We start from the raw sequence: 25,977 nt of genomic DNA on the forward strand, positions 1-25,977 counted from the left end.
CTGCGAATTTCACGTTTCGTAACGGTGTTAATCTCTAACCAATTTCGTAATTTTCGCCTGTGTCCTTTCAATGAATGCTTCTAGATTTGCGGTTCTGTTGGCAAAAATTCATCGCCTCTTTAATCTTTTAAAGCACAAACCGCTCTGAAAATATTTTATTCGACAGATTTTGTGGAAAAGTGGTACAGGTTCATTTTCGTGGTACAGGCAACCACAGTTCTCTTAAGTCAAAGATTTTTGTCAGTTGTATCAATATTTTTTTAAACGTCTCATTTTGTTAAGGGGTGGTTAATGTTGAAATAAAGGATAGCTTGGTTAAAAAGGACGTAAGATGAGATATTAATTTACGGGAAAATCGTAAGGATCATCGATAACGTTAAACGTGGTAATTAAATATGACGGGGAATTTTGTTAACAACGTTTCATGTATGACCTGCAATTTTACTACAAATTGGATATAATGTAGGTGTAATACCCTGGTGTATACGCAAGAAAGGATATCGAGTTAATCAGGAATATTCATTCCTCCGGGTATCGTTTCACAGCTACGATTAACCTCTATTTCGTACTCGTGCAACACAGAGATTTATATCACAAGCTTATTGTCCGCAATTTCGCTCTTTACGGTGTACGATATCGTCAGTAATTTAATTATATAATTCATAATTATTGTCATAATGGACTTAAAAATCTCCACTAATAAAAACGAATCGATACGACGAGAATAAAATCGAGTTGATTATCCACGATGTAAAGATAATGGAAATAGATATAGAAACCCATATGATGGTCATAAGAAATTTATGGGCAGATTAAAACACAATTTTCAAAATTTCTTTAAATGCCACGTTCGCACCTATGTATACTAATTTACATATACGTCCTCTGGAATGAGAAAGAAAACTAATTTTACCGGAACGCTAGGATCTGAATACTACTAGAATTTTAAGGAATTTTATTAGACGTATGCAAACTTAATTTCTGCAAATACGTTTCAACTATTTTCTAGTTAAACTTAACAGCTATTTTTGTTCCGCTACATAATAGAAAATCGTTATGTTATATAATTTACGAATGAACATGGATTTGTTAATAGAACCGTAATAAAATGAATGAAATAAAATCATACGTCGCATTATTCTTATTAAATACCTATCCATAAAGAGACATCAAAGTTACGCATATATGTTATGTTTTTAGCGAGATATGAGTATCTCGAATGATACTAGTTCTTCGAGATGGGACCCTCTTAAAAGGGTAAGTGGAAAAGGAGGAGATAAATCAGAGTACGAAACATGAAACGACATCAGAGCAAGTGTGCATCTAAGATCTCTATCGCGTATTAACGACGTTCAATTAAGTAAATGGCCCTCTTGTGAATTTTCTCTACCTCGAACCCGGAAGATTAATTACAAATTGAATTGGCTATAGGTATAACGGTGTAACGACTGGCTGCGTTAGGGTATGCACACATACGCCGAAGGGTGTCAGGTTAATTAGGGACATTCGTCCCTCAAGACATCGCTTTGTGACTAGAAGGCTTAACTGGACACGATGCATCGTGACACCTAACAGCACCCTGGCCTATAAGCTTGATCCCCATCGACATACATTAAGTGCACGGATTTCAGATGTCTATCTGACCTGTGTCAAATTAAGTGTTACCTGCCAGAAACGTCAAATTTAATCGATGCGAGAACGACACTGGTTTCCTGTATCAACCGTGACACGAAGGCAGCTATTAAAACATAATGCGGAATTCCTTCTTCTTATCCAATTATTCTATTATTTTTTTATTCCGTTCTAATTATTGCGTTCGATAGATCAAGGAAATGGTAAATGATATTTTTATAAATTTTATTTTATTTCTTTTAATTGCGATTTTTTCCTGTTAGTAGAAATTTCTATTTTTGGGTAATTGTAAGACAGAGGTATTCCATGGGAAAATTATTTTCTTTTCATCTGGAGTTAATGATCAGTAAGTTCACTTTGGCGTGAATTCAATCTGTTCAAAGGATTATAACAACCTCTTTTAAGATAAAGAATTCGACACAAAGCAATACAGAGGAGGCAAAGAATTTCGCAACCATAAACATCGCTTTATCTTCGCCTGCAATGGAATAACCAGAAAAATTCGACTAAAAGAAGGGCAAGGCGAAACGCACGGCGATAATTTCCCATTCGAATATTCAGCGCCATTCTCAGCACATAATTTCTCGATATAATAGTTTTCCGTAAAACGGCTTGAATCGCAAAGCAGAAACGTAGGCTCTTAATTCCATTATAAAACTACTACAGACCGGCGATATTTTAAAATGAGATCGAACATATCTGTAGTTAGCTTCCATAAACGGGTGATAAATAAAAATTATTTAATGGAATTGAATACATTGTTCAATTTTGCACAAATCAATATATATAATCCAAAAGATGTTCAGTTAATCAAGCAATGTGGCACAATCACTGAATAATAAATGCCTTTGATACAAATTAAACATGATATTAGGAGGATTAAAGGAAAATGATAAGTGTTATATGTATAGGGGGCGAATGAAAGCGTAGAGAGAGAAGGATGAACGAAGAAGGCTTGGAGGGTGAGAGGTAAACATAGGAAATAAGAGAAAAATGTATTTCTGGAAGTCCGTCCTAACAGACGACTATGTATAATAAATACAATAATAAATAAATTAATATGATAGTCCAATTAAAAATCAATAATAGTCTAGCCTGCAAATAGTAAAGATCTCGCTTTTTATAATGCTTTTGTTCTCACGTTAAGATGCTTTGGGTTTTAAGTTAATACGTCAATTAGTCCTTAAGACGCAGAAGTTTAAAGGATACGTATAAAAACATCTTAACGGTTACTAAACTTCTATCATTGTGTCCCATTCTTTTTCTAAATACGCTAATCAATAATTATACTAATTATTTATAGAAATTTATCGACGATCAATTTTATTATGCCTGTGTTAGTTTGTAAGAAGTTTTGCTGGCTGTTTAATGATATTAAAGAACTCTTCTACAGGCTTTTACTCGTATAATTCAACGATTGCAATTGGTTGCGAACTGCTAACAATAAATTGAACGTATGACTTTCATGAATATAACTTCAACAATATGCGTTTGCAAAGAACGAACTTTATCGTTGAAAAGAAACAACCTAGCTCGGTAGCTCGATTACATGGGAATGGTTTAATAAATAAAACAAGTCGCTTTGAATATTGGTTCGTCCTTTTTTTATTCCTCCCTGTGCATGCAGGTACCGTTTTCCTTTTATAACGATCGACGAAAATAAAATGTGCACAAAATTTATACATACGGCTTTGAACTTTACGATCGGATCACGGTTCCTCTCAATCTGTAATCATTAAATTGGTCAGAAATTCCTACACTGTTTTTAATAGCGCTTTTAACGTTGCTTTCAGCCAGAACTTTTACCGCCGCGCAGATCCTCCATAGTAGTTTTAAACTGAAATGACCATTTTTGTACGCACTAATACATATGAAAAGGTCGGCTTTGTGAGTGGCGCACTTGTGAACGCTTAATTTTACCAAGTCGAAATACGGCAATTTCGCTCGGGATTTGAAAAGCATCGTGAGTTATACACCGAGCAAATTCGAATGCATTCGGCAATATTATTCGTTCAGTCGCTCATTTGATTTAAAACTGTTTCGATGAAAGGTAATGTCCTAATGAGCTCTTTTCCGAGAAAAATGATTCCAATTCTATGTATTTTTGCACATTTTTCGTCAATTTCGTCATCCATGGGTAAACTGAGACGTAACCAATAACAATTAGAAAATATCAATTAAAACCATGTAACTAGGATTGTAATCGTGAAACTTACGGAAGAAACTGGAACAACGGGAAGAGCAACTAAACACCCAAGTGGTTTCCAAATACAATTTCCCGACCACGGATCGTAACGGTGGCAAGACGGAACCGAGAACAGGATCAAATTGATGACAAGCAAGAAAGTTAATCGAAAGCAGATTTTCAAGGTGTTCCTATCCCGATGAGCTGGTTTTACTCGTGTGTTATTCAGATGGGGAAACCCGTGGCAGTTCATATAAAACGCGCTGCAACGAGTTTCGCTGAAAAAGTTGTCCGGAAATTGGCCGCAGATACACGGTTGGCCAGGAAAAAACAGCCGGGTGCAAAAGTGAACTGGGAAAAATAGGTGGAGTGGGAGGACGAAACAAAATGCAACAACGAAAAGCAGGATCGAAAAAAAAGGCAGAAAGGAAAAATATCAAAAGCAATCAATTCCTTTTTAGTCGACGAACAATGTTGCCCGCGGCTTGTACTGCGTGTCGCTTGTGGCGATTCGGGATGCCTCGTGTGCGTTACACGGGTGTGTGTTTTCTATGGCGGCGCACGTTGCATATTTAAAGCAGGGCGCAAGGATGGAATATAAAGTCTGTCCGAAAACACCGCTCTCTCGACCATCCAAAAAGAAACGAGAGCTCGCGGGGCTCATACACCGTTGCGCCAGAAGAATTAATAAAGCAACGAAAAGCAACGTCACGTGGTTTATCGTTGTTGGTTTGGTTGAAAGAAAAGGGCGCCTGGACCGTGCACGTTTCTCTAGCCCACGGTTATAATTCCGTTCCACGCGGCTGCCCCGGCAACGGCCTCACCTGAGCTTATGATTTTTATTCGGGCCGGCGCGGCGCGTCGTATTCCGCTTTTGCACCCGTGCGCGGCCGTGTCGCTCTTTCTCCAGGCCGGTCACGAACTGTCTCTGAATCGTAACAATTAAAGCAAAAGGACCGGGGTGCCGGTTGCGCGGTCACCGCGCCCGTTTTCCAACCTCTCCCGTTCGACTCGCGACCTCTTTGCCCCTGCTCTCTCTCTCCTTCTCCTCCACCTTTTTTCTCTATCTGTCTCGATCTCTTTTTCCCCTCTATTCGGCCGTGGTGAAAGAACGCGATGAATCGTGGCTGCGTTATTGGATGAAAATTACGCGTGAACGGAGCAGAATTATTCGTTTGTCTAGACTGGAAGCTTGCCATTGATTCTTTGTAAGATTAGAATAAAAGGAGTAAAGACAGAAGAATGAAACGAGAGAATAAAAAGAAGAAAGCTTGGAACAGATCCGAATGCATATAGAACTTACAAAGCATTTTATATAGGTATGGTCAAGCATATTTTAGGCAAAATAAGATTAAAGGGCGGTAAATATCTCTCGCTATCGTTTAATTAATTCTCCGCTTGCCATAAAAATTTTTTGTCCAACTATCTAACGATAAAATCGATACGGCCAGGAACCATGAGATTTATCGCGCGATAAATACTCTCCGATGTGTTTTCCTTCTTAACCTGCCTTAGCGCGAACGTCACAAGCGGATCCTAAATTACACAGAAATTCAATTGGACGCTAGGTTGCGAACAAATAGGACAAAAATGCTGTTTCAGCCGACTTCCTGCGTGTTGTTACTTGAAATATATACCAGAAGGGCATAGCAAGCACCGTGGTCGGACTCTAATAATTATTATCTACAGTCACGTGAGTATAATAACGTTAGCATGCACCATGCTTTGATAATCGCACGTGCATTGCCTCTTTAACTTCTCTCCATTCAATCAAGCCCGGTCCTTGTTCGCTCCTTGAGCGACCGAGCAAGCGATTAATTGGAGAAATACCTCGACGGTGGCGAGGGAGAAAAAAAAAGAATGATTGCGTTTACTCAGCGAGTAATTAAGTGTTAATGTATTCTGTTGTCGACGGTGTTTGCTTGCCGCCTAATTAGTTCTGCACGCTTCGTTTGCCTCTATACAACAAGGTGGATTCGTGATTTGTTGCGAAGCTCGCTTTCGATATACGATAAGCATTAAAAATCCTGTAGCCAAAAAATTTCAGGTTTAACTGAAAGAATCCTTTACATTGAGTACTCTGACGCAACATCAGCGTCTTGATTTTGTGATATTTTATTTAACCGAGTTACGTTTCTCGTCTTGGCTTGAAAAACTGCGTTGGCTAGGCGAGACGTTTCGCGAATGGGGAAAATAGCTTTTACTCGCGCAGGAAGTATATACGTTTTAGGAAAGTCGCAGTATTTCGGCATTAGAAAGTAATGCTTCTTAGCGTTTTTAAGAATTTCAGCAGAGGGTTTTAAATGGGTGGATAGACCGAAAAGTTCCTTTGACGACTATATACAAGATCTTATCACAGTTAAATTTTCTGCCGAGTTCATTCGAATGAGGTTTTCTTCCTCAACTATACGGTTAAACCCTTTGGTATTGTCCTTTTCTTGTTACAAGAGAGAAAAAATTATGAAGAAGGGAAATAAATAAAGAAGAAGGGAGAAGAAAACTAATGCGCATATGCGGGTTGAATTAAAACGGGGCAGGCATAGATATTTTAATTTATATCTATGAATAAAATTCTCTCGTCATTCGGGATTTCAAGGGTTAACGTCCTTCAAACTGGATTTTTCGCTGGCGATCGAATTAAATCGGTGTGCCAATTAATTTTGAAAGCATATTGATCACGGTACCCGTGATCTGTTACGCGAATCGTGGAAACAAATTCGTTTTCGCACAAAAATATTCGCTATGAATTAAAAGGTTGCGTTTTTTTTGCGTGGCAATTGTTAAAAGAAAGGAATAAAAATGAAAAAGAATAAATGAATTATAAAGAAACATTGATTATCACCTTCGAAAATTTGAAACGAAGTGACAGAACCGAATTCGAATTCTGGCGAGTTTAATCGATGCCAGGAGGTAATAAATGCATTCATGCATCAACGCGAAACGATACGCAAAAATAAATTAATAAACTTCAATATTGTTGCTGATATTCCTCCTGCGTATCGCGTATGCGAGGCAGAAGTAAAACATTCGGGAAACGGGCCGAGATAATAATTATGATTTACGGTCTGGTAGTTATAATTCCAGCATCGACGGCAAATTATATGCCTGCTTTTCAAAATTGCGCGTACACTCGGTGACGGAGCTCTTCATGTACGTGGGCAATGTTGTTCCTACACAAGAACATCAGCTTCGCTTAATCTTCCATCTATAGCCAGCACGATTAGCCGATGGAAAAGTCACTTGCAAATAAATCTAGTTTATTTATGAGCAAGTATACTCGATTTGTTGAATACGTGTTTTTGGATTAGGTTTGATTAATAGCGATCCGTAAAGTCGTTCCTAGGTATTTCAATTAAACAACAGAAAGATTTCATTTTACATACCCGATTACCGCACACCACCGTATTTGTAAAACTATGCGAACAGTAATTCAGCGAAATTGTGCATCTCCAATGCAATTCGCACTCACCTATCATAGTAGTAGTCCCTGAAATCAAAAACATAATAAACGATTAGTTCAGAAATTTTTTCAAGAATTTTTAATGGAAGAAAATATATGTATACCATTTCTAAAGCTATAATAGATTTATATTATTTATCGTAATTTAAAATTTGTATATAGTTTGCTATAGTTTCACGATAGCAAATAAAAAAAAAAGAACCATTCTAAGGTTGTCCAAGTATCCATATTCGTTAACAACAAACGATACAAAATTCAGTGAAATCAATATCTATATTCGTTTGTTATATGTATAGTTCAAGCACAAAATAAACTTCAATCGACGGAAACATTTTTACACTTTCAAAAAGTACACCAATATCATGAACAAAGAGAAAAATGGGATCGTGTTTCGCCATACCGAAACAAGAAACCGATGGAATAACGATCAACGTTTGAAATGATGAAACATCAAACGAATTCGAACGAAATAATAAAGAAATGTTGTAAATCACTCGCAACAGATTATTTATAGGTTCATCAAACAGATAGATTCGTGTATGTCACGATTCTGAAGATCGTTACATTGCGATAACGCTTAATTTGCATTAACGATTGAATCGCGTAGTAAAGTCACAGTTCAATCACTGTTTAGTGTTTCCTGAATCCGTCGATGTGCGTTAGTGTTCACGTTCCAGTCACGTTTCTGTGTAGTGAATGACACTTCAACGGTGATCGAATCGTGACTAAACCGCTGCGCTGCTGCAAGTCAAATCGAATGTCACGCGACATTCATTTCTTTTCTGTACTTGAAATTCGGTACTTTAAATGCATTCTGCTTGTATCTTTTAAAGTATTACGCTACGAACTAGCGAAAGATTCCTTTCACCCAATTATTTCTTAAGACGTCGAAGATAATCAATTTCTGTTGCTCACAGATCACATACGTATACTGACATTTCATTCTCTGTTACTGCCTATACATTTTTATTGCGTATAGTTTTTTCAGTTTGTTCCTATTGTAGAGCGACAGTTTTAAAGAAAATAATGCAAAGACCGTTAAAATCAATAGAAAGAAGGAAAGAAGATTAAAGAGGAAGAAGAGATTTTAATCAAAAAAATATGAGAACTTAACGATAGATATAAAACATCTTTCATCACTAATGTTCTATCACAAGCTATTAAACGAACTGTAGCGTGCAACAGATGTTCTTAAATATCTAGTAAGTTCATTGAGATGGAAAAATCGGAGTTGACCCGTGTCGAATCGACTAAACGATAGATTCAATGATGCGAGTTCATTTCTGTGCTGCTAGGGATATTGATTTGTTTGAAATGGTTTTCGAGGAACTTGCTACGCTTTTACTAAATCGATCGCTTGCATCTTTTACACTAATAGGTGTTGCAGCTTTCATGTCTTTCCAAGAAACGTGTATAGTAGAAATAAAACTATATCTTTCTTCCTTTTTACAACATTCTATACCGAGACAACTGTAATTGTAATTTTCCAGTCGAACGAGTTTTTTTCTTTACGTAGCGAAAGAAGGAAATGCTTACGTGTTCTTAGAAAGCCACGAATAATTGCGTCTATTTATACAAAGCGTAACGTTTCATTCGTTTTGCGATACTTAAGGTTATCGGCCATTGCGCGGGGATTACTGCGAATTACACAGTCCTATCCACAGGTGATAAAACTAGAGCGACGCGAAAGAAATGGTTAACGAAGAAAAAGGAATGGAGAAGAAAGGTAAACGGATTCAGTCACAACAAATCAAAAGTAACAGTAGTTTCCTCGTTGCTGTTTTAAGGAAATACGAATGTCGGTAGTAAAACTTTTAATAATGTTTATTAATTATCAGTATATATAAGAAGATAATAGAACTGTGTAGAAACATTGTTTCAGAAATTTCTGTCGAATTCTATTGATTATTATCGTCATAAATAATTTTGTAAAATAATTGGAAGTATCGAGAGCATGTAAAGGGAGCTGTCCTTGAAGTTAATTGAATAAAGAAACCACCTAATTATCGTTTTTCACCGTTTCAAAGGGTTTAATATGTGACAAGTTTACCGGTAAGTGGTATATTATTCACTTAACCGCGGACAGCGGTTCTTTGAGGATGGGTCAGCGATTTAAGAGAAAATTGCCAATTACTTTACTCCCTGTAAGTACTCGAGGCTGATACATTCTGGGCATCGAGGCGTTACTTACACCGATACTTTAAGAGACAAAGTAAGTAAGAAGGTGCAGACTGGACAAGCAGTTAAGGAATTACATGAGAAAAATAAACTTGATGTCGTTGAGCTTGAAATAAAATTACTAATTTTAAAAATTGAACTGAGGTCCGATTAATCAAGACACGTCACTTAACATTAAGGGAAAGAAATATTACAAAGCTTGATCGACGAAACGTATAAAGTTTCTTTGTTCATTCTACTTATTTCTGTAAAAGAGAAGAATTTGCCTCCTCCAGTTATTCTATTATACTATTATACTATATTATATTATATTATATTTATTATATTATACTATTTTATCGCTGGTAAACATGTTGCCGACAAACACTTTTTCAGGTATTGACAGACACTTATCGAATTAATCGATATAGAAGGAAGAAAATTGCTGATAATGAAGAGGAGAAGGACGATAATCGAATTTGTGCAACGATCGACCGAACGAAAAGTGTTTCGGTCAATAAACGGTCCATTAGTTGCTGTTTAAATACACAATTTCTGCCCCTAAAGGAGAGAAAACGAAGAACGTTGACCATGAAATACCGACGAAAGGATCGACTTCAGAGAAAATTGCCAATTACTTTGATTGCTTTGCTGTGCCGGTAGTTTTGTTTGGCAATGCTGTAGGTAATTCTGTGTCTTCGTACATTAATGTAAAACGCTGAGAGACATCCTACAAGACTTTCAGCTTAAACAGAAGGAAAGTTCAAGCTAACGAATTGGCTCTTCGAGATTCACTGAATATTAAATGTGCAATTGATTAGTTTGATAAATCATTGGCTTATTTCCATAATGCCGAGAATCAAAATGAAAGTAATATTAATATTCTAGTGTCAATTAGCTGGTATAAAAGTAATTTTGCAGATAGAATAAAATTAGTTTAATTGACAGGTTTGCATTTAAATATCGTTCTTAATTAATTTGTAAAAATATTAGTAATCTAAAAATAAGAATTATAATCATTCAATTGCACAATATTCAATGAAATATGAAAGATATTCTTCTTTAAATATTATTTCCAACTTACTTCCGCGCAAGTTTTTTCCAACAGTTCATTATTTCTACAGAGTGTAGAAAGAAATATCGACCAGATTCAAAGAGCGCGCGTGAAAAAAGAAACGTCAGAAACTGGGAAACGATCGCGAATTCATGACCTAGAATGTCTGAATATTATTCTCTGGTCGAAAGCGTAACTACGACAGTTCTGGCCGTACAGCGATTGGACACGAATAGCAAATCGATTGACGATTACTGAAGCGCATAATTCGAAATACAGGGTTTACCAAAAGATCCGAACTTTATTCGACTATTACTTGATAAATTCAGGCGAAAATGTTGCGAAGGAAACTGCATCGGTTATGAACGAAAGGAAAAAGCAAAAAATATATATCTTTACAGAGCATCGTACAGAGTACTGAATTCACGTTTAAATAAATATTCAACTTACATTACATTTACATTTTTATATAACGATTTTATATTCCTGTTTTTAGTAAAAACATCTACGTATTTCGTACAATTTATGAAACCCGAAAATGTAAAATACAATGGAACAAAATATATCTATCTATCTATTGTTTGCCATGTTTTAATTGTTTTCATCATCAAAGCGTGGGAGAAACACTGCGGGATTTAACTGAAAAAATGATGTTTCGATGAAGTTTGGAATGATAACCTTTTTAGTTTTAGCCATTCTAGTATATAATTGTTAACTGAATATTTCATATTTATTTTGTTTACTGCTGTTTCGATTCCTTCGTAATTATTTCGTAATTTTACAAGTGAATTTGTATCTATCTATTGATAAAATTGCACGATTTAATTAGAAAAACAGAATCTGAAAGATATGAATGCAAAAATCATTAAACAATTAAAAAATATGAACTGTTAATAGCCTGTCGGCGCCGGGGAAATATTCATATGTCTTAACGTTAGATTGAAAATTGGGAACAGATGCATTCAAAGCGCCACGAGAGGAAAAAAAGATAAAAAAGAGTGAAAGAGGGAGGAAACTGTCGATGTGCAGAACGGTTAGCGTGTATCGAAAAATGACGGTGTAATTATGGGGCCGATTGTTCCCGGCGAATTCTTTGTTATTCAAACTTTCGGTCTTTACTTTGTACAGTTTTTTAGATGAAAAAATATGGCCTGTCCACGATTTTTCATCATAGCTGTTTGAACGTGAAAACGAAGCAGGAGGAGAACATGGTGTATTTAATGGCGCAAATTTTGTTGCACTCTCTTTATGCGCGTGCTTTTTGCATATGGTATGAGTACCTTTTTTTTATATCTTTTTTATATGAGACCGTGAATAAAGGGTATTGTAATCTACATGACACGATTGTATCTTCTGTAGTTTCAAAATATTAAGAATCATTTTTTAACAGTCTTTTTCGATAATAATACAATATTGTTGAAGAGCCCTTTTAAGGAATAAAGGAATAAAATTTTTCAGTGAGAAAATTAACTGTACAGCCGATAATTAATAATCAAACATATTACTTGCGTCAATGAAAGCTTTGTCGGTTATAAATATTACAAACGTTCACGTCCTAGGGTTATGTTACGCAGCTACGCAAATTCACATGCGGACTCGTATTATTTGTCGAAATGGTCATTTATATGGTCGATTTAAATTCATTGGTTTTATATATTCATTTAGATTCACGCGATCAACATCTGTTGCCAACTCGAGGTCGTCTGTTCAATTTACGTTAGTTTAATTAACGAACGAACTTGAGTACTTTTAGTTTGCTTTAAACAACATGTAAACGGTTTTAAATTTCACTAGAATTGTTTAATTAATCCCATGAGCTGGAAAATGCGTGAAAATTTACGAGGACTTTCCTAAAATTTCACCGCGTTCGCCTAACGTTTATCGTTGCTCGACGACTTCGGTTATGTGCCAGCGCGTTATTTTTTCGCCCCATTTTCAAACAGACTTTTCCCTCCGTCCTCTTGATAATTTCAGTTAACTGCATCAATTTAAAAATACCAAACGACCACTTGGTCGACTGATGAAACGGTTTTATACTGAAATCTCATGCAGGATTTTAGCGTAACTACTGATACCATATTAACGACCCTATATTGGCTCTTTGACGTGACACTAAACGATCGGTAGGATGAAAATATGATGAGGTAGACGCGTGTCATCCATAATATAAGTTAACAGCAGTTCGTGACCTACTAATTTCAACGAATGAAATTAAACGAGGACTACGCGGGTAAGAAAATGAGGTTCGTATCAGTTGGAGCAAGGAAAAAAAAGAAAAAACAAACAAACGTTAACGCTTAAAATTCCTCGCTCGGAACACAAATGAATGTTGACACTGGAATTTTTGTTTTCAAGCGTTTCACGAAAATATTTCCTACATCAATCATAATTATTTATAGACGCTATACGAAATAGAACAAGAGTTATTTATGCGTACAATTTTACCAACTGTGTAATAAAAGTATTATCACAATATGTACATAAAATATTTCTTAAATATATCGTATCATATAAATTTCGATTCAATAAAATTTTATAATAATGCAAATGCTGTTGCAGTGAATATTTTGGTCTGATAGGTGTTGTAGTTAACGTTACAACATGGTAATAAGCTATCGACAATTGCCAGGGCTATTACTTATAATAGTCCAATATCAGTAGCTGATGCTGAAGTATCCAAGATCAGGATAACCGATATTATCGACACATACACTGTTTAGGCTGAACAAGACGTGACAGGAAATTTAATAGCGATTAAGTGCTCTCTAAATTCGTTAATGCATGCTGAAGTAGCGAGTTAATTAAATCTGGCCTGAAATCTCATTTCCTTGCAATATTTTAAATCGCTCTATCTTTAACATTTAAAACTGCCATCTATCTTTATGAAGAATATTCATTATTTATTTGCAGAAAGAATATTTTAGTTTGCAATATAGATTGTTCTTCTTCCGAATTAAAATCTAGTAAAGTTTAGATCATTTTTTTAACACCCTTTATCTACCATTTATAAATAAGCTTTTATAAAATTCTAAATCTCATTTGTTTGATAGCAAATAATATTACGTATTATAAATGTTTAGAAAAGAAAGACAATACGATAATTATCGATGAGTTTTGTACGTACCATTTGGGTCGTTCGCGGCGAGTGTGTGTTAAACCAGGCACATATAAACACGCGCACGCATACAAATCACTATTTTCGACAATTGAATCTCTTAATCAAATCGTGCAACAAATTACGATTCGACTCAATTGCACTCGACGAGCACTTCTTCTGCTTTTGACCGGAACGAGAGCTCGTGTGGAACTGATTGCGAATAAACATAAAGTAATTCCACAGCCTCGACCTTGATGTTTCTAATTTCATACTGAATCATCGTTCTCACTTACCCTCCTTTTCACAGTCGTTCATACTTAAACTATATTCAAATTATAAAGTTTTATGGTAATGTCTTTCTGCTCTGTATTTTTTAATGTGAAAAAAAATCCATCCCCTTTATTCATCGTCACAGTTAACAAGCGAAGACCACATGGGGAAAAAAGTATGAATTATATTTCCCGTTGTGGTTTTGCAAACAAAAAGCTACTACATGTACCTCTGCAAATGATATGTGTATTTCACATACAATTTGTAATTGTAATCGAGTCACCTGATTCATTGGAAAAATACGAGTCGTTCCAAAAAAAAAAAAAGATATTGCCAGGTTGTCTTGGGATATTTTCTTTATGTAACATGGCAAATCTCATTTAAAACACGAGACCTCTTGCTCTCGGTTAAACCGTGTAAAGAGGACTTTTTGATTTCTCACGTAGGAAAGAGACGGCCACGGTTTCCTGCATCCGAGCATTGACTCGTTATCGTAACATTATCGGTGAATGGTCAAAAGGGGTCGCGGAAAAGGACTCGAACGTGCAAAAGAAGCAAGTGGATGGAAAAAGGAAAACATCGACTCTCGGCGGTCATGGGGGTTTCAGGGAAAAAAAGAAGAGTGTGTCAGTGCGGTAGAAAGTAGAAATGGAATACGAAGCGAGCAAACTTCTACGAATCTGGTTCTTCTTGGAAACCACCGAATGCCCGACGCTGATTTTCAAAAATACTATGCGCGATTGTTACGTAATGAAGGATAGCTAGGTTTTCGAAAAATCTTGCAGTCGAAACCGTGGGTCAAGTTCGTCGTCACGAAATATTTTCATTTTACTGGCTGCGCGAAAACAATGGTTATTGGAAATATATTTCGTGGATAAAAATTTGTAGACATTGTGTGAGGTGTATAAGTCAACGTTTAAGAGTTATCACAAAATGACGCAGAATTTAGGAAGAATTCCCGAGAAAATTTCTGAAATTTCTTAAGCCAGGTAAAGAAACGTTGTATGAATTGATACGGCACGAAGTGCTGGAGAAACCGCAAAGAGCGAATGAATTTTTAGGTTCTATCGAAACGACTAACCTATTGTACTATTTCTAGCTGATACCTTTGACTCGTTATCGTGACGTTTTCGTTGAGTGCACGAAAAAGACTACGATGAAACGATACAGCGGAAGCGAAGAAGGTAAATAGTATTTTTGTAAAAAGAAACAGAGACGCGAAAGAATACTGAACAGAGGAAAAACGCGAAAGAAATCTAAACGTGGAATTCGCAGAAGCTTGCTTTCGTGCTTAAAACGCTTCTTTGCAGTGCGTTTATAAATTTAAAATATACAATTTTCAACAGTAATTCATAATTTTAACAGAATTCACTGATCATTTCAATATATATCTTTGCTATGTAAATCAAATAATTTTGGTAAATACATCAATTCTAAATAAAATTGCGAAGTTACTAATATCGTTTGACAGAAATTATCACATTTTCCTTCTTATTACTGTTATCGTACAACATGAAAATACTACGGAAAAATTTCAGTTATATCAGGAAATAGTTGGTTATTTTATTGACATTTAGCAAGGTCGAAAATTAATAATTTTATAATGTTATTCCAGGGAAATAAGAATAGAATGAGCGTCTATCGAAAAAATATGTCTGGAAATAATCGAAATAATTCATACTTAATGCCCCGCAACAATGCACCTTAACCTCATTCAAGATTCTATTATCGTGTGTAAAATATCCACGCTTGAAAATACTTTAAACTTTTATTTCCGTAGAGTGTAATTCCCTTCCTTGGGGAACTGGTATCTGACTTTCTCCGGAAAACTCGTCTCATTATCTTAATATTACTACGAAATGAACAAAGGAGTTGCAGGGAAAAGTAACGCAGAGCTCAGAAAGTGTAGGATAAAACAAAGAAAAAGAAGCAAGGAAAGATGAAACAGAAAAAAGACAGTGTAATTCAAATAACAACAAAGAAACTGTGCTCTTCCTGTTCCAGCTCGAAGATGTTCTCTGGCCGGATTTGCATTATCTACACAAAAATAAAGAACTCGCTAACTTCGTGTTTCTAAATTCTTAAACTAGAAAATCATATTCTTACAGACTTTAAGTCGAATTAGAATAAATTTTTTGATTTTCTAATGTACAAGGGGCGGTGATTGTACTGTAACCGGGCAGGCGGCGATTCTACGTGAAAAAAGAAGTCGGAAACATAGAATAAAATTTTTTTGTATGAAGTTTCGTTTTTGAAGAAATCGAGTTCGAAAATTTGTCAACTATACTTTAACTTAGCTATGAGTAAATAATTCAACAGAAGGTTATTACACATATGAAAATAGGTCAAAAGTATGAAATAAAGTTTTTCCGTTTGAGGCTGCATTTTCAAGGAAATAACGTTTCAACATGTTTAATTAGGAATTGGTATTATACAGTTCCACGATACATTTTCAAATTTATTTTTCTCGAAAATGAAGCATCTTATGAAAAAATTTTATTCTATATTTCTGACATATTTTCTACTATTCTTACTATTTCTATACCTATTTTTACTATTTTCTACCAAATGTACGTCGATTATTTACTCTTGTTGAGTCTGGAATTAGCCAAGTTAATGTATGTTCTTCAAATCTTCAAAGTCGATTTTCTCGAAAACGGAGCTTCAGGCTAAATGTATATTAATACATTTAACACAATTAATATAATTAATATCAAATCTTTTTCTTGCTGTTCACATAGAATCACCCTACATCGTTGTATAACTAACTTTTTTTATATTTAACATATTGTAAAATTCCGCTCATCCATTCAGTTAACGTCTTGTTTGAAGCAATATCGTTCTTTCGTTCTGATATTTCACTGAACAGCTGAAACTCTCAGATTCCAAAATATAATACTTTAAAAGTCCTACTGCACCACGCGTTATCTTACTTTGAAAAAAGATAGAAACTTTTCACGAGATTCCTATAAAATTTCCCATCGACAACCAACTTATTTCCGAAAGAAAACTTCTATATGAATAACCAACACATTCGAACGTTCCTTAAAAGGGCTCGACTGGTTCCAGTGACACATAAAACGTACCCAGAGGTCCTTTAACGGAGGCAACACAAGGAATCCGGCGGAATGTTGAACATAGGAACGCACAGTGAGGGGCCAGAGAGCGGTGACTGAATCAGAATGCGTGAATCGTCGGAGTCTGTTTTCTGGCTGAGTTCAGCGCGAACGTGATTTTCGAGCACTCAAGCGAAGTGGAGAATGGTGTCCACAGCACGTGCCTCTAGGCTAATCCAGCCATCGTCATTCGCGACTGACTCCATTTCGCTGTACGTACTTCTGCATGGCTTGGTATAGGGATGAGGCTACGAAAAAGAACCACTCATCGGTCTGTTCGGTGGTTTAACCGAGGAGACAGATCCTGGGAAGGTCAACTTTTCCCCTGATCATCCTGACGCGATTACTTTGCACGCTATCAGCTAGGTATTCCGTATCTATAGCTCGGAAAATTTGACTTCTACTCGCGTCTCGGTGATAATGCGAATTCCAGATTGACTACGGCTATGAAATATCGAGTAAGCAAGTGAAAATTAAGTAGACAACTGGTGGAATCTTTTTCTAACTTATTTAGAAAATTTAGGAAAGTTAGTGGATAATAAAACGTGGTAAAATTTCACTGACTTTGAATGATCGATGAATAGGAACAACGACGCCATACATTGTCTTTACGATCTTTAGACTTTGGAATTTTTTCGCTCTGTTTAAAATCAACTCTTTTCAAAAGCTTTTTAATCAAACCAACCCTCGTGGAACTTTCAGTTACCTTATTTATTATTAAAACGCCAAGGAGTTCCGAAAATTTTCAGCATTTTACAAGAATTAGAGCCAGAAAGTTTCACGAAGTAAGAAGATTCTTAAAGGTTCGGACAAATGAAAAGCCACTTTAAACTCGTTATATAGGGGTAATATGATAGGAAGAATATAATCACACTATTAAATACACCTGTAACGTAATTTCAACATTTTTCAAAACTACACTTATCAACTTATCTATTTCAATAGCAGATAAAAGGTGATAAAATTCGATATCTGAATTCACTTTCTTCTGGAACGTCGAAAGAACTTAAATCATAAATAATTTCGGAAAGAAAATGTATTCTGGGTTGATCACTTTTTAAGAACCTTCATTCTCTCACGCACGTTCTATCCTAGTCTTCGAAATTACGTTATAAGGGTTCCCCTACATTGAACTCATTCCGCAGGCGTGACTTTCGAGATGAGTCGACTGGGTAGAGGAAGGAATTCTTTTCAAGATCGCCTCCAAGAATTTCAATAAAAGCTCCGTAAAGGTGATAGTTCACCATCCAATACATTTTGATATCACTCGTTCAGAAAGTCAGATCGTTTGACCAAGTGCTACTCCCTTTCTAATCCACGACTCTTGCCTTGCTCCGAAAATTCAATCTTCTGAAAACCTGCCATTCTTCCTTTAAAAATTTTATTCGTCAAAAATGAATAATATTTATCGTGGACAATTAACTACGAAAATAAAAGAGAAGCTTTGCTACATAAATTACGTACATAATAAACGTATTCAAATCATTGGGTGTTTGAAAGATTTATAATGACACCATCAAAGTCTAATTCTGAACCCTCATGAATAATTCTATTACCGACAATACTTATGAATTTGGAAGAACGAAACTAGTTCGTTGTTAACTACATGTGATTAAAATTTGTACGAAAATTTCATGTGCGCATATCAATTAAATAACAATTCGTTTAAGAGAGATACGAAATTCTCAGGGCACTATGGCTTTTATCGATTCGATTGAGCCACGCTCGACCTGTTATCACACGTTAGCGATTTATCATTGGCAAATCGTTGCATTGATTAACTCTGACGTCAGCACTGGAAACACGTATTTACAATGCATTGGCCGTGACCGACGTGCTTCTATAATTCTCTGGCAAGTTTTCACCTCCCTCGGTGCCGTCGCGTCGCCCTGTATATGTACGTAACCATCACAATTATTGCAGAGTCGGTCATCAATCTGGTGTTTCCATATCGGAAACCCATGGGTACATTCCAAGCGAATTTAGAGGAACTAACGCGTGACAGCCAATATTGACAATCGCCAGCGAGCAAACCAACTGTTTCCTGCAATTAAAATGAAACGCTGTTGATATTCTAACGCTATCCCTTTTACGTTATTTAAGCTTCTCTTATTTCACTTTGCCTCCTACAAACGAGAAACTCATACACTGCTTTCGATATTGGTTTGTTCGGAAAGTTTGTAGCGAAACTGAGGAGAGACTTTCTTTATGATGTATCGGTTCTAGCTTCGTGATTGTTGTTTTGAAAATTTTACAATTCTTTCGGTGATAAATTCTTTCAATTAAATTTTTGCGGTCTCTCAACGTATTTCAGATTTTTTTAAAAATAAATGATAATTAAACGATGCTATATCGAATGTTCTATTTTTATCGAATAAAATATCATCGTGTTCTCGATCGAGACTATTTATAATAAATCAGTGAACGACGCGACGCTTGATCATGCTATGATAATTAGAATGGCGGTCGTATCGATTTGAAGTCAGAATGTCGTGCATAATTGATCATTGAAAACGCTATGCATTCCGGGTAAAATAAATTGCGCCATTATCATGCGATCTCCAATTAAGGAAAGCTACTTTTAGCCAAATATATCACGTCGCGATAAGTCTTGCTTCTTTAGTCAATCTCCGGATTGTCTTGCATACATTTGCATTTAAAACGGTATTTCTTTCCTGTCGCAATTACCGGAAACAACGGCTGGCTCAATATGCAATCCTCGACGAATTGTTGGCCACAAACGATGGCTGAAGGATCGCTGCTGCTCTAAGAAAAACTTCTCGTCTCGATTGTAATAATAAATTGAAATTGCATTTTACAACTGGATTAATGCCAAAACAAGAGACAACTTCGTTTCCTGAAAAATTCAATAGGACGGTTGATAGAATTTATTGAAACACGCATAAAGTTACTGTTTACCAGGAGCAATTAAAATTCAAAATTGTGTAGCATTATCTAGCGATAAAATGGAATGGAATAATTTAATAATTTCATTCGTTTCATATTTTCTTCTCGTAAAGCCCAGCGCACGAAAACTACTCAACGAAATTGGATTACACTCCTGCTCATTTTAGCCAATTTTAACGCAAACCTTGTACACAGTGTACTACCACTTATCGTGATTCTCTTCGTACGTCATGCTTAATTTTAGCCGAGGGAACTAGAGGGACCAGGGATCGTAATATTTTTGGACCTAGATACCAAATGCAATCGATATCTACGACAAATATACTTATCCATATAAGAAATCCAGGGTACTATCTTTGTGCTGGATTATTTGATGATTTTGATTGTTTCCGGCAATTGATATGGTAGAATTGAAACAGTTATTCATTATGAATGTTTTCTTGCTCAATAACGATATATTGAATGTGACACGAATTTAAATACAGCAATTCAAGAGAAAGATCCGGAATTTATTGAACAAGAAGAATCTCCCGACGCTTGAAGATTTTTATATTCCGATTAGCACCAGAAGAATAATTCCTAAAATTCTAAGAAATTTTCTAGCGCTGATTATATAACCAAGCTTCTCCATTAAAGTCCGGAAGCAGCGAATTCTGTAATACTTCATTAGCAAAATTTTCGATAGGTTAATGGAGCTTAAAGTGGCTCGAGTCCTCACACATGAGATATTGAAATTTCATTCACACATACACAGGTAGACACTTGGTTCAACGAACTTGGTTGAGGGGAGAAGCAAGCAGTAGCCGGCACTTGAGTTGGCTATTATTTCGAGCTACGGCATTTCACAAAAAGGGACGTGTATCGATCAAAGAAAGCAGGGGCGCACGAATCGGCCAAGACCCTCAATAATCGCGTAATTGAATGCTAACGATGCTGAAATGTTGGTAGAACTCGCCCGACTGATCTGCAAATATACTCATCGGCGTTTCACCACGGCCGGGGAGACGTTGTTTGTGCTCGTGCGGCCTGTGTACCGGGACCACAGAGGGTAGAGAGAACCGAGCACTCGCAGCCAGACGAAGCTTATCGAATACACGACGAACGAACAATCTTCGTTGTATATCCGATGGACAGGGTATACTTGAAATTAACCCTGGTGAACGAAGTGCGGCCGCGAGCAATTACGGGCCAGCCATGTCTGATAGGCTAATGGAGAAACCGAGGGGGTGTGAAGTAACTCACAGGGAAGCCAGCAGTGAATTAACGTTGGGGAGAACTCGAAACCGAACTGCTTTTTTACCTCTAGTTCTGTCGATGCAATATGAAAATTAATCGATCGATGATGTCGTAAGTCGACAATGAACAGGCAACTTAGAGGCTTAATTTATTATTTCTCATTGCGAAGAGCGTAATATTTTGATGTTTAATAGTACCAAAATAAAGTAAAGCAGCAGGATAAAGTAAAGTAAATTACGCGTCTGACTACGAATATATGAATATCCATCATCTTGCAATTTGTGTAACGTTAAATTAACAGTGTAACGCATATTGTAATGCAACAAATATTTTTCGTCATCGACGATACTTCATTCCATGCAGAATGAACATACAATAAAAGTTTATGCGAATGCGCAATTTGAAACAGGACGTTGAAGTGAATGTTCTGCTTTAATAACGCTAGCTTTACGTTTAAAAATAACACATTATAGAACAAAATTATTTCAATCACATATTTACCCTCTTTACCTAACTTATATATTGCTTAAATATTTTGTAATAGCTGTAGGAAAATTATACGTGGACTAATTAAAATTGGCTAAATATAACGATTTATTGACCCTTTCGTGACAACAGCTGCAAAATAATATTTAATGACGCAATTATCACCGGCATTAAACGAGATACGAAAGGGACATTAAATTTATCGGAATATTAACTCTACAGATGTCACTAATCAATGTTGTTTAACACATAGTGGGGGGTTCCGAGTTATGCAGCGGTTTGTGGTAAGCCAAACGTTATCGAGCAACGCATTCAGATACGAATAGCGTAGAAGGAACACGCGCGCGTAATCACCAACATTAACGCAGCATTCGGCAATACACGATACAGCTACGTCACTAATAATGCATGCGTTTCCTAATAAATTACGTATTTACGTTTTACAACAGCCACAAATAATAAGCACCTAAATCAATGATGGAATTTGGTATTACAGAACATGGCAAACCCTTAATGAATTATATTTCGGACAGCTTCAAGTGTCAAATATCTAAATTTCTAATAGACAAAGTACTCGGTACTTTGTTAACCATGCTATAGTCTAAGACTGGTAAGATGAAAAGTTTAAAGCAGTATTATTATGGTAACATTTCAGAGGGATGAAAATACAAAGATTCCTTCTTATTTCCTAGTTCTTATTTTCAATTCTCCACATCTCGTAACTACTTTTGCAATACCATTTTTAAGCAATTTCGAAACAGGAGATCAGTGCAAATATTCTTGTAAATAATATTTTTAAACAATTTAAATGTTATTAACAATTATTGTAAAAATAATATTTTAAATACTATTACTATATGGCATACTATATGTATTACGATATGTATACTATATGTAATACTATATGTAAATACTATTACTTATTATCGTAGAAGTACCATTTTTGAAGTACTATTTTTAAGCAATTTCGCTAAAAAGGTCGATCGTAGACTCAAAGGGGACGAAAGAAATTAGAATGGTAGAAAGGTAGGTAGGGCTTAAAGCAATACTATCGCAACATCTTGGAGGGGTGAAAATGCAAAGATCATTTCTCAAAGCGTTCCATTCACGTGGCGCGTAAACAACGCTATGTAACAGCTCTTGCTTCATCATCCCGAGTCTCGTTATTTATTCTAAAAAAAATGCAATACCACCCGGCGAGATATCAGTCGCGATAAAAGTTGCGGCCGCAAAACGATCTCCGTGACTGCCTTATCCGACGTCGTATGTAAATGCCGACGTGTTTTCTGCTGGATACACGTGCACGGGCCACACAAACGGCCGTATAGCAAAAGGAAAGTCGTGTTATCTCATGTAAATCTTCACGGTGCCACGATAAGCGTGAATTTCACCGCTTGCTTATTAATATTTATGTTCGGTGTTAAGGGCTGGAAGGCCTCTGTTAACTGTACAGGCAAATTCAAAAGTACAAGACCAACGAGAATTTATAGAAAAGCTTGTTTAAACGTTCGGTTCGCTCTACGAGAAAATTATTGCACCTAACAGTAATTTTGTAGTAATATGGAACATGTAGGTATAAGGTTGCTAACAGCAATTTCTCAGGAATATCGTTTAATTATTTACAGAGAACGAAATTCACAGTAACATTGAAACATTTATATCGCTTTTCTTGTTTTAGTTAAAATAAATATATACCTGTCATTTGAATATTAATAGTCACATAAACATTAATGTTTCTAAAAATAGCTCTTTTATTATTACTATTAGAGCGTAAGCATTGAGCGAAGATGAATATTTTCTCACAAGAATTAAAAATGAAGGATATAGTACGAAAATACTGGCGATGCTAAATCTCGATGCTAAATATGGGCTTTAATTAATATCAAGTAATCCAATGCAAGGACGTCAAATTTATAATCCTTGGAATAGCGAATAAAAACGTTCGTTATCGCGATGAAGTTGAAAATGTGAAAATATCATTAAACCACGGCATCCGGTATTTTTACGCGTGCATCTGCTTATTATGTAAATAATAATAACAATGCTATCCGTGGCTGTCGCAAATTGGTAACAAACGCGGTTTCCGCTTCAATTCGTGCTCAGAGGAAAGTGGACCAATTAGGCGAGTTTTGTCCCAGGAGAGAGAAACTAAGTTTCGAAATACCATTAGCTATATTAATGTGCTTCTCTGCCGTAGGTCATTTCAGGTCAGAAACGTTAAATGCCAACTCGAGTTCTATTCTTTTCTACTCATTAAAATCAGATATAACAACGGGATATCAGTCATTACGTGTAAGTCACCAACTATCTTCCGTTATCACAGTCTAGTTACTGTACTATATGCAACCAATAATTTCGTAATTATATCGTGGCATCACACAGTCCACAGAATTTACTTCGTAACAACATTAATTCCGAAATCGGACTTTCAATTAACTTCAGGCGTTTAGTTTGAAATCCTTCCAATGAGATTGTTATTCCAGGAAACGTCAGTTGCAAGCGTAAATATGCGCAATTTGTTTTCAGACATTTTTTTTGTAAAATGTCTTTTCATTAAGATTGCTTTGGCGAACTGTGTTTATGTGAAATTAATTTTCCGAATAATTAAATTTCATCGAACACGTTCGCGATAACGACAGGCTTATTTGTTTATGAGAAACATGTTTTAAATATCGCGCGTTAACACGGAGTTCCTTTATACGAGAATTTTTGCGTTAATATCATTTTATAGAAAAATAATATTTTATCGTACTATGCGTTATAAAAATGATTAAGAACGTGTTACTGTAACGCGGTCTAAACAGAAATTATCATTAAATAAACTAGAATATGTCGTTTTTAAATTCTTACAATCATGCTAAGGGCTGTGCGTGATCTTCACAAGCAAGTAAATTACGTACTCTTTGTAACACGAAAAAGACAAAGATATAGATTACCTTGGAACGTATCAGTTTTCTCCTAAACGAAGCAGAAACGAGCCAATGATAATCTAGAATCTAGAACGTTGTTCCCTTTCATGAGCACTAGCGGTACGTAGATTTCCATCAAAGCAGGAATTCGTCGATGAATATTATTAAAAGAATCAGATATGGAATTTCATTAAAACTTGTCAAGGGAAAATATATAGCCGAGGTGGCCAGTCCTCGTTATTCAAGCTTCTCACTTGTTGCGTTCAAAACCGCCTGCAATTTCCGAAAGTAACGTTGTTTACAGAATGGTTCCTGCTTAAAAAAAAATACATAGCGTTGATATTTTCAAATAAATTTCCAAATAAAAAATACTCCGATATTTTTATTTGTTGAAAAAATTGCACGATTGTTTTCAAATTTCACAGATTACGGAATGATGAAAAAGTAAAAAAAAATTATTTCTCTTCTCTATTAGAATGAGTAGCGACTTAAATGACTATTTGCTCAGCAATGTTTTACATTTTTTAATTTCTATTTAAAAAAACAAAAAAAATGAACATATCACGGAAAAGCAATTATAACAAAAGATTAACAAAAAGAATTAACTTTTTTTACACATTCACGTTCGAAGCGTACTGAAAATTTATAATCCCCATTTTTTCCCACAATGCACTGATCTATCAAGATAATTAAACTACCTAATTATTTTCGATATTTTTTAAATTTCCCCGCGTCTTTAATCCTCTTAAAAATCATATCCACAGAAATAACGCGATGACAGCGTTTTATGAGTGTTATCAAAGGATCCTCCACAACCGATTTTATCAAATGTTGACGTTGAAAAATTTCGAACGAACCTCATTTCCCAATCATTAATTTCGAGTCAATGGTACAAAACGAGATCATCGGATTCGATTTTGTGGTTACCGATCGACGAGTATCGCCACTTCATCATGAAATATCAGCCAGGTATTGGAATGATTGCAACAGACCTGTCGATTCTGCCGGAAGTAGTCTTCATTCGTCACTCAACCGGTGAATCGATGTTCCATGCACGCGAACCAGACGTCCGAGTTGTCCCCTGATCGTTTGTTCGACGAAATAGTTGAATGAACGTATCGTGGATTTGTACTGGTCATGAAATTCGGAATGATAATTGAATATATATATTAATAATAATTCACATTATCAGATGTAGCAGAATTAGATTCATTGAATCACCCCAGACGAAAAGACTTATAGTCATAATTAAATATTCATTACATAGAAAGATTATTCTAGTAAATGCGCGAATATTCTAATAATTACATAATGTTTAAGTCTTGGTCTATCTTTAAATTTCTAAGAGAATTCTGAGATATTTAAATTCATTTCAAAACAATAATAAAATAGTTTTCGCTTTTTCCCCAGGTCGTCAATGCTGTTAATTGATATAATGTTAACTTCGTATTAACGATCCTTGAAATTT

General features: G+C 35.7%; 1 protein-coding gene across 2 annotated transcripts in view; it reads right to left on the minus strand.

Annotated features, from left to right (window-relative positions):
* LOC117209962 overlaps positions 1 to 25,977 on the minus strand; it is a 248,147-nt gene that overhangs the window by 19,625 nt on the left and 202,545 nt on the right. For both annotated transcript variants that reach the window (XM_033452452.1, XM_033452451.1), the window contains one exon: positions 7,287 to 7,304. In XM_033452452.1, coding sequence (XP_033308343.1) covers positions 7,287 to 7,304 — 18 coding nt within the window. The remainder of the gene's footprint in view (positions 1 to 7,286; positions 7,305 to 25,977) is intronic.

Source organism: Bombus bifarius, unplaced genomic scaffold, assembly GCF_011952205.1.
Source record: "Bombus bifarius isolate JDL3187 unplaced genomic scaffold, Bbif_JDL3187 scf7180000008197, whole genome shotgun sequence".
Taxonomy (NCBI): Eukaryota; Metazoa; Arthropoda; class Insecta; order Hymenoptera; family Apidae; genus Bombus; species Bombus bifarius.